General features: G+C 49.0%; 1 protein-coding gene across 1 annotated transcript in view; it reads right to left on the reverse strand.

Moving 5' to 3' along the window:
- LOC311103886 (SRC kinase signaling inhibitor 1-like) overlaps window positions 1-13629 on the reverse strand; it is a gene marked incomplete at its 5' end in the record, with an annotated part of 50723 nt that overhangs the window by 15836 nt on the left and 21258 nt on the right. Inside the window, 6 exons of the mRNA XM_084145517.1 lie at window positions 71-246; window positions 5369-5529; window positions 6681-6808; window positions 7147-7254; window positions 7445-8322; window positions 9654-9946. Coding sequence (XP_084001643.1) covers window positions 71-246; window positions 5369-5529; window positions 6681-6808; window positions 7147-7254; window positions 7445-8322; window positions 9654-9946 — 1744 coding nt within the window. The remainder of the gene's footprint in view (window positions 1-70; window positions 247-5368; window positions 5530-6680; window positions 6809-7146; window positions 7255-7444; window positions 8323-9653; window positions 9947-13629) is intronic.

Below are 13629 nucleotides of genomic sequence, written 5' to 3' on the forward strand. Positions count from 1 at the left end.
ATCAATCAGTTTACCAGTCATTCAATAAACTAATCTTAATTAATTATTCCATGTTCAGGTGAGTACTGACTGGAGTTGCTGGATGATAAGCTCCTCCTCGTTGAGGTACTTGAGTCTCTCCTCTTCCACCAGGAGGCGCTGTCTCTGCAGAGGGTCCTCCTGTTTCCTCAGAGCGTCACTCACACGCACGTTCAGCTCCTTCTCCGTTCTTTTCAGCAGCGTCTTCACACTGTCCTGGTTCTGGAGCTGCAGACACACACACACGCACACAAGCACACGCACACACACACGCACACACACACACACAGACACACACACACACACACACACACACACACACACACACACACACACACACACACACACACACACACACACACACACACACACACACACACAGACAGACAATACTGAATGATTAGACAAGATTATATTGTGTAGCTAACAGTGGTCTGAATGATATGAATGATTTGTAGCAGAAATCAGTGTATCCAAATGGTGTAGGTAATAGAGGTTACAGGTGTCTGAGGTCATACAGAGGTCATACAGGTCATCATTAATGGTACACATTAATCTGCTGCAATACAATAGGCCTCCCTCAGAATTTGGTATCACACACCTAAGGTGGTCCTGCCCAGAGCAGTAAGTAGCTTGTAGAGGTCAAGATAACAAAGGAATCACAGTGACAACATCCTGGGAAAAAATGACTGCTATCTCAGACACAGGATTTTCAGGATAGCCGTCAATGATTAACGACTCGAACGTGTGAGTTTGTGCAGTGTTTCCCCTAGATGTTTTTTGTTGCTGTGGTGGCAAGGGTCAAGGAAGGAGGGGAGTGGGGGGGTCAGTTGTGCTATTAGCATACCATATTATCAGGCAGTTGTGCTATTAGCAATAAGAACGTTTTTTTCTGGATCAAAAACTTTCCTGCAATTCTATACATTTTTCAATGGAGCTGACAGAACATTTTGCAGTGTGAAAGCTAATTTCCTGCAATTCTACGCATTTTACCATGGCTGATTCAGTGTTCTTATGCTCAAACATTACAACAAAATCAATGGGACCCCAATCGGGGCCCGTGGGCATGTGCCCTGCGTGTCCAGTCTATAATCCAGCCATGCAAAAACGACTCCTATTTTTTGGGGGGGAGATTTCTAGTTCTAAAATATTATATTATTCAAAAAGATATAAGTCAAATATTAAAGTTGCTGCTAAATTAATACATGGGAAACACTGGTGTGTGTCTGTCTGTATACAGTCCTGCCCTGACCTAGACTGCATATGGTGTGTTCTTTTTTGGCCTTGTCTGTCTAGTAATGGGCTGATGTGTGCATGAGGATGCCCTGCCCTGAGTTTGTACCTCCACGGTGTGTCTCTCTCTCTCTGTGTGTGTATGTGTGTGTGTGTGAGAGAGAGAGTGTGTGTGTTTATGTTAACACAGATTGCTCTGTCCTTGAGAGCTTTTCGGACGTTCTGATGCGCCAGCGGTGCTGTCTGAGCCAACCTGTCTCCCCTGCTAACAGAATGTGATTAGCTGATGATGGAACCCATCACGGTGCTGTGTGTGTGTGTGTGTGTGTTTTTGTGTGTGCACGTGCATGCGTGTGGGTGTCTCACTCAGAAAAAACACACAGGCAGAAAACAGCAGTGTTGCCGGTTAGAGAATTGCACTGGTAGGACATCTAAATCCTACTGCTTCTGTGTCCTTGAGCAAAGCACTCAATCAAATTTCAATACACATCCAGAACTATGAATGGAATCTGTTATAATGTATGTAATGCAAGCGCTACTGAGATGAAAGCACCTGCTTAGCAAGGGAAATTAATAATGGATTGCTTTTATGTTCCAGGGAATCAAACTGAACAACAGTATGAACAACGTGCTCTGCAGCATTACTTCTGATTTGCCCCAATAGAAGCGGTACATTAAAACCCCATTTATTCTGATCCAGCCACAGCAGTCACAATAAAAACATGTGTACTCCATTGTCTTTCTGTTTCTTTCTCTGCATTACGCTACCTCTACCACGTTCACCCTTTCTCTCCTTTCTCTCCTTTCTCTCTCTCGCTCTACATAATTCATGAGCATCATGTATTATTCAGGCCTGTGGCCGTCTCCATGGGCAACGGGTTGGGTCAGAGGTTAGGAGTCATGCTTGGGCTCACACACAGGTAAATGACAGATTATTACTACTCTCTAGTCCCACTGTGCTGCGTTTGGCTTTCATTTACCACTTCACTCCTCTCCATCTGTGTCTTTTGCCCTCAGAACAGCCTCAATTCATTGGGGCATGGACTCTACAAGGTGTTGAAAGCGTTCCATAGGGATGCTGGCCCATGTTGACTCCAATGCTTCCCACAGGTGTGTCAAATTGGCTGGATGTCCTTTGGGTGGTGGACCATTCTTGATACACATTGGAAACTGTTGAGCGTAAAAAACCCAGCAGCCTTGCAGTTCTTGACACAAAGCGGTGCGCCTGGCACCTACTACCATACTCCGTTCAAAGGCACTTCAATCTTTTGTTTTGCCCATTCACCCTCTAAATGGCACTCATACACAATCCATGTCTCAACTGTCTCAAGGCTTAAAAATCCTTCTTTAACCTGTCTCCTCCCCTTCATCTACACTGATTGAAGTGGATTTAACAGGTGACATCAATAAGGAATCATAGCTTTCACCTGGATTCACCTGGTCAGTCTATGTCATGGAAGGAGCAAGTGTCCTTAATGTTTTGTACACTAAGTGTATTCTTTCTCAAACAATATATCCCACCACTTAAACCCAGTTCCTAATCAGAAGAGAGTTGGTGCAGGTACTGCTGTTGTGCCTCTCTGTGAGCACCTGCAGTATGTTGAGGAAATCACAGGCTATAAAACGACAAAACCCAGGAGTCATGAGCCATGGATCTGGGCACTAGGGAGAGCTTAACAATGCATGAAGTGGACTGGACCACTGACTGTGTCCACTGCTATGTTTCATAAAGTCTCTCTAAAGGAAGAGACATACAGGGCAGACTATTAAACGGCCCCGTCCCTAAATCACATACGCCATATCCTCTACACTTCTTCATTTCTTTTCCCCACTGATCTAATGTGTTAGAGCAACCACTTCCACTCCCCTCTTCCCCCTCTCTCTCCAGAGAGTTAAGACACATAGACAGGACGATTCTCTTCTCTCCTCTTTTCATGTCTAACTCATCCTCAGCTTTTCTCCTCAGCCTGTAACCATGGTACTGCAGGGAGTATATACCTTTATACTAAGGCAGAAAAGTGTATGTTTTTCCAGCAGTCCGTCTCCTTCCTTGGATACCACATTACCACCTCAGGTGTGGAGATGGATGGAGATCGCATTTCAGCTGTGCGTAATTGGCCGACTCCAACCACGGTTAAGGAGGTGCAGCGCTTCCTTGGCTTTGCCAACTACTATCGGAGGTTTATCCGGGGCTTTGGCAAGGTGGCAGCTCCCATTACATCCCTGTTGAAGGGTGGCCCATCCCGGCTCCGCTGGTCTGCTGAGGCTGACGTGGCCTTCAGGAGACTGCGGGGTCTGTTCACCTCAGCCCCAGTACTGGCCCACCCCGATTCATCACTACCGTTCATAGTGGAGGTGGATGCGTACAAGGGGGATTGGGATAGGAGCTGTCCTGTCTCAACGCTCGGGTATGCCACCCAAGCTCCGCCCCTGTGCCTTCTTCTCTAAGAAGCTCAGCCTGGCGGAGCAGAACTACGACGTTGGTGATCGGGAGATTGACCGTGTGGAGGCATTGGCTCGAAGGGGCGAGACACCCTTTCCTCGTCTGGACGGACCACCGTAACCTGGAGTACATCCAGGCAGCGAGGAGGCTGAATCCTCGCCAGGCCAGGTGGGCCCTATTCTTCACCCGGTTTGATTTGACACTGTCATACATTCCGGGTACGAAGAACGTGAAGGCAGATGCACTGTCACGGCTGTATGACACAGAGGAGAGGCCCAGAGACAACACCCCCATACTCCCAGCCTCCTGCATTGTGGCGCCGGTAGTATGGGCGATGGACGCGGATATAGAGCAGGCATTACCACAGATCCATCTCCACCGCAGTGTCCAGCTGGGCTGCGGTACGTGCCTGCTCTTATCCGTGATCGTCTGATCTTCTGGGCACACACGTCACCCTCCTCTGGTCACCCAGGTATCGGCTGTACAGTACGCTGCTTGAGCGGAAAGTACTGGTGGCCTACCTTGGCTAAGGACGTGAGGGTATACGTCTCCTCCTGCTCGGTGTGCGCCCAGAGTAAGGCACCTAGGCACCTCCCAACGGGTAAGCTACAACCATTACCAGTTCCACAACGACCATGGTCTCATCTTAGTATTTATTTTCTGACTGATCTTCCCCTTTCCCAAGGTAACACCACCATCCTGGTCGTTGTGGACCGCTTCTCCAAGTCCTGCCGCCTCCTTCCTCTGCCCGGTCTCCCCACGGCCCTGCAAACTGCGGAGGCCCTGTTAACTCACGTCTTCCGGCACTACGGGGTGCCAGAGAATATCGTATCCGACCGAGGTCCCCAGTTCACGTCCAAGGTTTGGAAGGTGTTCATGGAACGTCTGGGGGTTTCGGTCAGCCTGACCTCTGGGTTCCACCCCGAGTCAAATGGGCAGGTGGAACGAGTAAATCAGGATGTGGGTAGGTTCCTGCGGTCCTAGTGCCAGGACCGGCTGGGGGAATGGTCGGTGTTCTTGCCATGGGCAGAATATGCCCAGAACTCTCTCCGCCACTCCTCTACTAACCTAACACCATTCCAATGTGTTTTAGGTTACCAACCGGTTCTGGCACCGTGGCACCAGAGCCAGACCGAGGCTCCTGCGGTGGATGACTGGTCAGAGGGGAGGGGATGGGGGGGCATGGGTACTGTCACGACTTCGGCCGAGGCTGCCTCCCCTGCTTGTTCGGGCAGGCTTCGGCGTTCGTCATCACCGGAGTACTAACCACTGCCACCCCAATCATCATCACAATTGTCTTGTCTCGTTATCACACACACCTGGTTCTAATCAGTATATAAGTGTTCCCACTACCCCCTTGTCCTTGTGGGTGATTGTTTATTGTGAAGGTTAGTGAAGCTCGGTGGAGCTCGTGTATTTTGTTTGACGGGAGATTTTTCCAGTGTGCCTTGTATTTTCCAGTGCACCTGTTTGGTGCCCTGGTGTGTGTTTGACGCAGTTCTGCGTAAACCGGTATTTTGCGGATTAAAGCCTGTTATTCTGTGATTTACCCTCCTGCGCCTGACTCCTTCAACACCACCTCATCACACACGTGCCTATTTGCCTGCATGCGTGTGTGTTTGTGTAAACAGCCATGCTAATAGATGCATTGAGAGTAGGCCCAGTTGTTCTCACCTGCATCTTGCGGAGCTGAGAGAGTTGTTTGCGCAGGTCGGTGGCGTTCTGCTGCAGGTCGTGGAGGTGGAGCTGCATCTGCAGCCGGGTGACGGTGGTGACCTGGGTGTCTCCGGAGGGAGGGGGGGGCATCAGAGCCAGCGGGGCCGACGGCGTCAGAGCTGACAATCACAGGACAGAACCCAGAGGAAACTGGGTTAATTACAATGCTGTATGTATAGAGACGTCTGCACACACACACACACAACAGCAGATACATGCACGCACGCACACACACACTTCCACACTTCTACACGCTGTCTTGGGAGCACAGGTAAAGGATCCCAGCTCAGTTCCTGGACAGAGGTAGACTGAAAACGAACAGGGAGAGCCTGTTGATGGTGGGAGGAGAACATTCTTCTGAATCGCAGATGTTTTAACATCCAGACAGATCCAAAAGGAGTAAAGGAGCAACAAGACAGGACCAGAGACAGGAGGGGGGGTTAGAGAGGAGTTGGGGACAGGGTGTAGAATAAACAGACCTGACCTCTAGATAACCAACCAAAGGGTACATAAGAGAAGAGACACACCACCACCACCACCGGAGCTGTGACAACACCACAGACACCCACACAGGGGCAGAGAGATGAGAGGAGAGATAGAAGAGAAAAGGAGAGAAGGAGAAGAGTGAAACTTTCCGCTTCAGCCGTCCAGCTGTAATACAGAAGCAGTGAGCCAGTTACCAAAGATAAATGAGGGAGAGAGAGAAGAGAGAGTGGAGGAAAATTGGGAGAAATGTTCAAGGTTTAATTTGCCAGAGGCAAATGAGGGCCCCTGGACACTTCCTCTATCGACTATTGCTTTTTTTTCTGGTGTTATTTCATGCCAAGGAGAGGCATCAAAGGCAGATGTGTCCTTTCGCTGGCCCTTTGATGGTCTGGCCATTGAACAGCAAGTCTCTGTAGACACACTCATGCTAAACGGAAGCATTAGGAACAGTGGAGGAAAGAGATATGGAGAGAGAGAGGGAGTGAGAAAAAAGAGAAATAAAACAGAAGAAGAAAGGGGAGGGAATGTGAGAGTAAAGAGGGAGATATTAGAGGAAGCAGGGAGAGAGGGATGGGTAAGTTTGCATTTAGGTTGCGAGTTGAGGGAGATGTCATTCTATGTCTGTTGAGGTTTAAAGACCAGTAGCCATCTTATCATTAAAATAACTGGTCTATGCCTGGTCCAATGGGTAAATGGAGACGAGAACTAAGCTCAACCTGAACTATTGTAAATGGTTAGCAGGACTGGACTCAGTCTGACTACGGATCAAACTAGTAGTACTCACTTCCAGTGGCGGAGCCGTCGCTGTTGGATTCGGTCTTCTCGCTGGAAGAGAAAGGGAAGGGCCGTGAGAACTCCGAGCCCTGGTCCGGAGGGCAGCCCGCCATCATGCAGAGACGCAGTAGGCCGCATCTGAGGATCAACCAGGGCCACAGGGCAAGGCAATTACAGTGCTAATGCCAACACCTGTACTATACTCATGTACTACAGTATGTACTTATACTACAGGACATACAGTGCTTTATAGTGTACACAGGGCAAGGTCATTATTACCAGCCAATAATGCCAACAGCTGTACTATACTCATGTATAGTACTACTATACTTCAATAATGTACTTGTACATATTCTGGTCTATGAAACAACAATATCTTGAGACCAGTCATGTATTTCTGTGCTCTTCCTGTCATGTTGCTACTGCTGTAGTGGTATATACTTCTATGAATGGCTCTGTGTGTTTGGGGGTCTTACGTGCTGTCACTGTCGGGTGCTTTGGTCAGTACACTCTGAACCAGGCCTGTCAGACTGGCTATCTGTTTCTCCATGGCCTCCATACGGTCCAGACGCTCCATACGATCCCTGGAGAAAGCCAGCAGGTTAACACACACTGGTCAGTTAGGTTCACTCACACAAACAATCATGCAAGCTCATGCGCCCACACGTCACACAGTAACGTCACAACATACTAGTATACACTAGAAAACACCTAGTGAAACACATACTGTATAGGGGAAGCATGAAATCTCAAACCACACACACACACACTCACTTGGACTCAGAAGTTTCTCCAGGGAGTGGGGAGCTGTACCCGGGCGCAAACCTACTCCCGTCCCCTCCCGGCCCGGCCTGCAGGGCCAAAGGGTCAGAGCTGGAACTGGGCCTGGACTTGGGGCTCTCCACAAACATGGAAGAGGAGGCTGAGTCCTTGCGGAAGGTCTGCCTGACCGGGGAGGCTCGGTTGGGAGAGCTGGAGTACGAGTCCCCCCTGTCCCTCAGCTGCATATCAGGGATTTTCTGTGGGGAGGATGGGGGCATGCGGAAGCCCATGCCCAGTGTGGCTGAGGAGTAGGAGTCGGAGTAGACGGGACCTCCAGGCTTGTACAGGGCGTCCTCCAGCTCCCCCTGCAGGGCGGCAGCAGAGTAGGTGCTGAGGGAGCGCACAGAGCCGCGGCGGTACAGCCCACCAGACACGGGGAAGCCGAAGGGGTCTCCGATGGCAGCCAGTGACTGTGTAGAGGCGATGCTGAGGCGGCCCTCATGTACCAGGCTGTAGGGGTCAGCGTACAACCCCTCGTTCTTCACCAGCATCATGTTCTTCCCAGACACCTCCTCGTCGGGCTTGACGTCGCGACGCTCCAGGATGGCGCTAGGGGAGGAGGACAGGCCGGCATTGGGGCCCCCGTGGTGGGAGCCAGCCCCAGGGTGGTGGGAGTGCTGGGGCTGGTGCTGCTGGGGGTGCTGCTGGTGCTGGGAGTGTTGTTGGTGCTGGGGGTGACTACCCGGCCCGGCAAAGGAGGGAGGCCGCCCCCCACTGTAGGACAGACGAGAGCGGGATGGGGTACCGGAGGGGGGCGAGGCGGAGGAGGAGGGCAGGGTGTTGAGGCGGCGGGTGGGGGAGGACTCTCGGGACGTATACACCAGATCCCTCTGAAACGACAACAGGGGCAGGGGTGGAGGGTAGGTTACCATGGATACCAGTGGATGAAAAGGCTGTGCTCCCCCTTTGTGCCAGACTGACAATCAGAGGATAGGAGATCAGACTGACATTGGACAGTCTGTGGCAGCCTGGGCTCATCAATGCAATCATAGCATCTTTATACAAGCCCACATCAAATACCACCACACAATCAACACGTGTTATTCAAGTCTATAGTAATGACTCTATCCAAGAGTACAGTAAGGCTTATAGGATATGGGAATACCTACATGTATTGACTGTCACCTTACAGTGTAATAACTGAGGCTGAAAGTGAAAGAGCTTAAGAGAGGGGCCCAGTCCAGCCTTATTGTCGCACTGTTTCTTTCTTCTCCTTCCACTCATCTAGGAGAACCACTGAGCTCCATTTAACCAACCCAACTAAACCCATTGGCATTACATTGGATTACAAAGAGTTAAAACCAGCTATACAAACCCAAAAATATACACCCGGGAGCAGTTCAATGTCAAGATGTTAGTTAACATGCAGGGCAGTCCCAAGTACAGCACTGAACTAGAAGGGGGTGTGCAGTTCACACACACACTGTCATAGAACAAAGAGCCAGCAAAGAGCCAGCAACTTTAATGTTCTTCAAAGGCCTGGCTTTACCACATCATCTACCCTTCTGGAAATAAGAACTCTCTTTAATCTAGTTCAGTCCATCTGGGATATTTTGTTCCTCCATACACACTTTTTAGATTTTAGTATGCCTGCACGCACACACACAAACACACACACACACACGAAAACACACTCATACGCACAGACACAGACAGAGACAGAGACACAGCCACCCACACACACACTCTAATTACTTGCATAGGTAATGGCTGATTCATCCTCAATGTATTGTGAATATACAGATGATAGGGACTGAAAACAGAACAACTTCAAGGTACCTTGAACTCAACCAAAGCAGAGACATGCAGAGGGGGTGAAACAAGTTCATCTCCCTGGGCAACATTGTTCTTTAGTGTCCAGGCAGCAAATGGTACTCTTGAAGATAAAAGTACTGCCCAGCGGGAATATCTGGAGAAATAACCCATACGCCTCCACAACCTGTCAAATTTACTGTTGCAACATAAACACAAAAGGGCTGTTGCACCTTCAAAGGTTAAAGCCCAACAGTAATGTGATAGTATCAGCATTTATAGTAGAATAATGAGCCCTCCATCCACCTATCCCCCTATCAGACCCCCATCCCAGCTCCACCCCCCCTCCCCTCCCCTTCCTCAGCACCCTTCTCTCCTCCCTCACCCTTCTCTCCCCTCCCTGTCTCACCCTCAGGTCCCCGTTGACCAGGTGTGTGGCTGGGTAGGAGGCGTAGATGGGCTCCTTGCGGTAGATCTTGATGATGCTGCGGTCCTGGATATCCCGGATGTCCTCCAACTCGTAGAAGACATTGCGCGCCTCGTCCTTGATCAGGATGGCCGTGTTGGGGGACTTGAGCATCCCCGCCGTCAGCTTCTGGGGGAACATGTGCACGATGAGGGCGTGCAGCGTGTCCAGGCTGCTCAGCTCGTGGGTGATGTGCACCCGCCGCGTCTCATCCCCAAACTGCAGGAACAGCACGCCTGGAGAAGGAGAGAGATAAATACTTTATTGAATAGATAGACAGAGATTATGACAGTGGGGAAAGGTAGAGAGAGGTTGGGTCAAAGGTCAGTAGGCCGGATTGGAACCTATGCCGACACTGTAGATGTGTGCCGGAGGCTGAGGCATCACCGCTAGACCACCCTAGGCCACGGAGAGAGAATTTAAAGTCAAACAGAGAGGAAGAGGATGAAGGTAGAGCAGGAGATAATAGAAACATAGAGGAAGGGGTGATGCAATTCAAAGAAAAAGGAGAGAGAGATAGATAGAGGGAAGGTGACGAGAGTCAGAGACTCGAGTTGATAAATAGACAGGAGGAGGTGGGAGTGAGAGAGTGCCACTGTTCTATAGCACTGCCTAAACTCCTCTTCCAAAGGGCTCATCATCCGTCACTGTCACTGGTTTTACAGCACTCTGTTTCTCCCTGCGTGCTTAGCATAGCCTACACCCCCCCCAATGTTTATAAGTCTGATCCATCCACACTGTAAAGCTGTCCCAACGCTGAGTTCACTCAATATGACTCTGTAGAATAAATAAATGAATAATACGTAAGGATCTGAATCATGAGGTTATGTCTATAAATATATTATCCCTGTGCTAATAATGAAATACAGTGCAGTGTATGGCTGTATATGGTTGTTGTGCCTCAGATAGTGGGATACAATCTAAGGCATGGATGATCCAGTGTTATGTAAGCAGTAATGCAGCACAGGGCAGGCAGGCAGAGAATAATCACACTGATCTGAGGGTGTGAAGAGGCACCAGGTTGTAGGTTACATGACTAACCCAGGAGATGTGTGATTGGTCCCTGATAACAACACCCAGCCTGGAGTGCATAACTTACGCTTATGAAATGGTTACAAAATATGCAAATGTTATCACGATTCAATCATTTCACAAGAATTCATATTGAATAGTGAATTCAAAGAAAGCATAACCACAAAACGTGAAAGGGATTTGAGATGTTTGATAATTATTGATAATTATTTACTATGTAAGCAGATAAGGTTTCATAAGATAGCAGATAAGCTAGGTAAATGTTAATATGAAAATGGCATGAAGCCATTCTGATCAGATTGGTAAGTTGACATTTAATGCAAGAAGTTTACAAAAGCTTTGGGATGAGGAAGATGTTGCCTGTACATGGTCATGTACACTACCAGTCAAAAGTTTGGACACACCTACTCATTCAAGGGTTTTTCTTTATTTTTACTACTTTCTACATTGTAGAATAATAGTGAAGACATCAAAACTATGAAATAACACATATGGAATCATGTAGTAACCAAAAAATCTAAATATATTTTATATTTAAGATTCTTCAAAGTAGCCACCCTTTGCCTTGATGACAGCTTTGCACACTCTTGGCATTCTCTCAACCAGCTTCACCTGGAATACTTTTCCAACAGTCTTGAAGAAGTTCCCATATATGCTGGGCACTTGTTGGCTGCTTTTCCTTCACTCTGTGGTCCAACTCATTCCAAACCATCTCAATTGGGTTGAGGTCGGGGGATTGTGGAGGCCAGGTCATCTGATGCAGCACTCCATCACTCTCCTTCTTGGTCAAATAGCCCTTACACAGCCTGGAGGTGTGTTAGGTCATTGTCCTGTTGAAAACCAAATGATAGTCCCACTAAGCCCAAACCAGATGGGATGGCGTGTCGCTGCAGAATGCTGTGTTAGCTATGCTGGTTAAGTGTGCCTTGAATTCTAAATAAATCACAGACAGTGTCACCAGCAAAGCACCCCCACACCATCACACCTCCTTCCCCATGCTTCACGGTGGGAACTACACATGCGGAGATCATCCGTTCACCTACACTGCGTCTCACAAATCAAATCAAATCAAATTTTATTTGCCACATGCGCCGAATACAACAGGTGTAGACATTACCGTGAAATGCTTACTTACAGCCCTTAACCAACAATGCATTTAGTTTTTAATAAAAAAGTAAAATAAAACAACAACAACAAAAAAGTGTTGAGAAAAAAAGAGCAGAAGTAAAATAAAATAACAGTAGGGAGGCTATATACAGGGGGGTATTGGTGCAGAGTCAATGTGCGGGGGCACCGGCTAGTTGAGGTAGTTGAGGTAATATGTACATGTGGGTAGAGTTAAAGTGACTATGCATAAATAATTAACAGAGTAGCAGCAGCGTAAAAAGATGGGGTGGGGGTGGGGGGGCAGTGCAAATAGTCTGGGTAGCCATGATTAGCTGTTCAGGAGTCTTATGGCTTGGGGGTAGAAGCTGTTGAGAAGCCTTTTGGACCTAGACTTGGCGCTCCGGTACCGCTTGCCGTGCGGTAGCAGAGAGAACAGTCTATGACTAAGGTGTCTTTGACAATTTTGAGGGCCTTCCTCTGACACCGCCTGGTATAGAGGTCCTGGATGGCAGGAAGCTTGGCCCCAGTGATGTACTGGGCCGTACGCACTACCCTCTGTAGTGCCTTGCGGTCAGAGGCTGAGCAGTTGCCATACCAGGCGGTGATGCAACCAGTCAGGAGGCTCTCGATGGTGCAGCTGTATAACTTTTTGAGGATCTGAGAACCCTTGCCAAATCTTTTCAGTCTCCTGAGGGAGAATAGGCTTTGTCGTGCCCGCTTCACGACTGTCTTGGTGTGTTTGGACCATGATAGTTCATTGGTGATGTGGACACCAAGGAACTTGAAGCTCTCAACCTGTTCCAATACAGCCCCGTCGATGAGAATGGGGGCGTGCTCAGTCCTCTTTTTTTCCCTGTAGTCCACAATCATCTCCTTTGTCTTGGTCACGTTGCGGGAGAGGTTGTTATCCTGGCACCACACGGCCAGGTCTCTGACCTCCTCCCTATAGGCTGTCTCAACGTTGTCGGTGATCAGGCCTACCACTGTTGTGTCGTCGGCAAACTTAATGATGGTATTGGAGTCGTGCCTGGCTATGCAGTCATGGGTGAACAGGGAGTACAGGAGGGGACTGAGCACGCACCCCTGAGGGGCCCCCGTGTTGAGGATCAGCGTGGCAGATGTGTTGTTACCTACCCTTACCACCTGGGGACGGCCCGTCGGAAAGTCCAGGATCCAGTTGCAGAGGGAGGTGTTTAGTCCCAGGATCCTTAGCTTAGTGATGAGCTTTGAGGGCACTATGGTGTTGAACGCTGAGCGGTAGTCAATGAATAGCATTCTCACGTAGGTGTTCCTCTTGTCCAGGTGGTAAAGGGAAGTGTGGAGTGTAATAGAGATCGCATCATCTGTGAATCTGTTGGGGCGGTATGCAAATTGGAGTGGGTCTAGGGTTTCTGGGATAATGGTGTTGATGTGAGCCATGACCATTCTTTCAAAGCACTTCATGGCTACAGACGTCAGTTATACGGGTCGGTAGTCATTTAGGCATGTTATCTTAGTGTCCTTGGGCACGGGGACTATGGTGGTCTGCTTGAAACATGTTAATATTACAGACTCAGTCAGGGACATGTTGAAAATGTTGGTGAAGACACTTGCCAGTTGGTCAGCACATGCTCGGAGTACACGTCCTGGTAATCCGTCTGGCCGTTTTCAAGCCCTGCCACATCCGACGATGGAGTACGATTCAATCTTAATCCTGTATTGACTCTTTGCCTGTTTGATGGTTCGTTGGAGGGCATAGCGGGATAAGCGTCCGGGTTAGAGTCCTGCTCCTTGAAAGCGG

Source organism: Coregonus lavaretus (assembly GCF_964263955.1).
Source record: "Coregonus lavaretus genome assembly, chromosome: 28".
Taxonomy (NCBI): Eukaryota; Metazoa; Chordata; class Actinopteri; order Salmoniformes; family Salmonidae; genus Coregonus; species Coregonus lavaretus.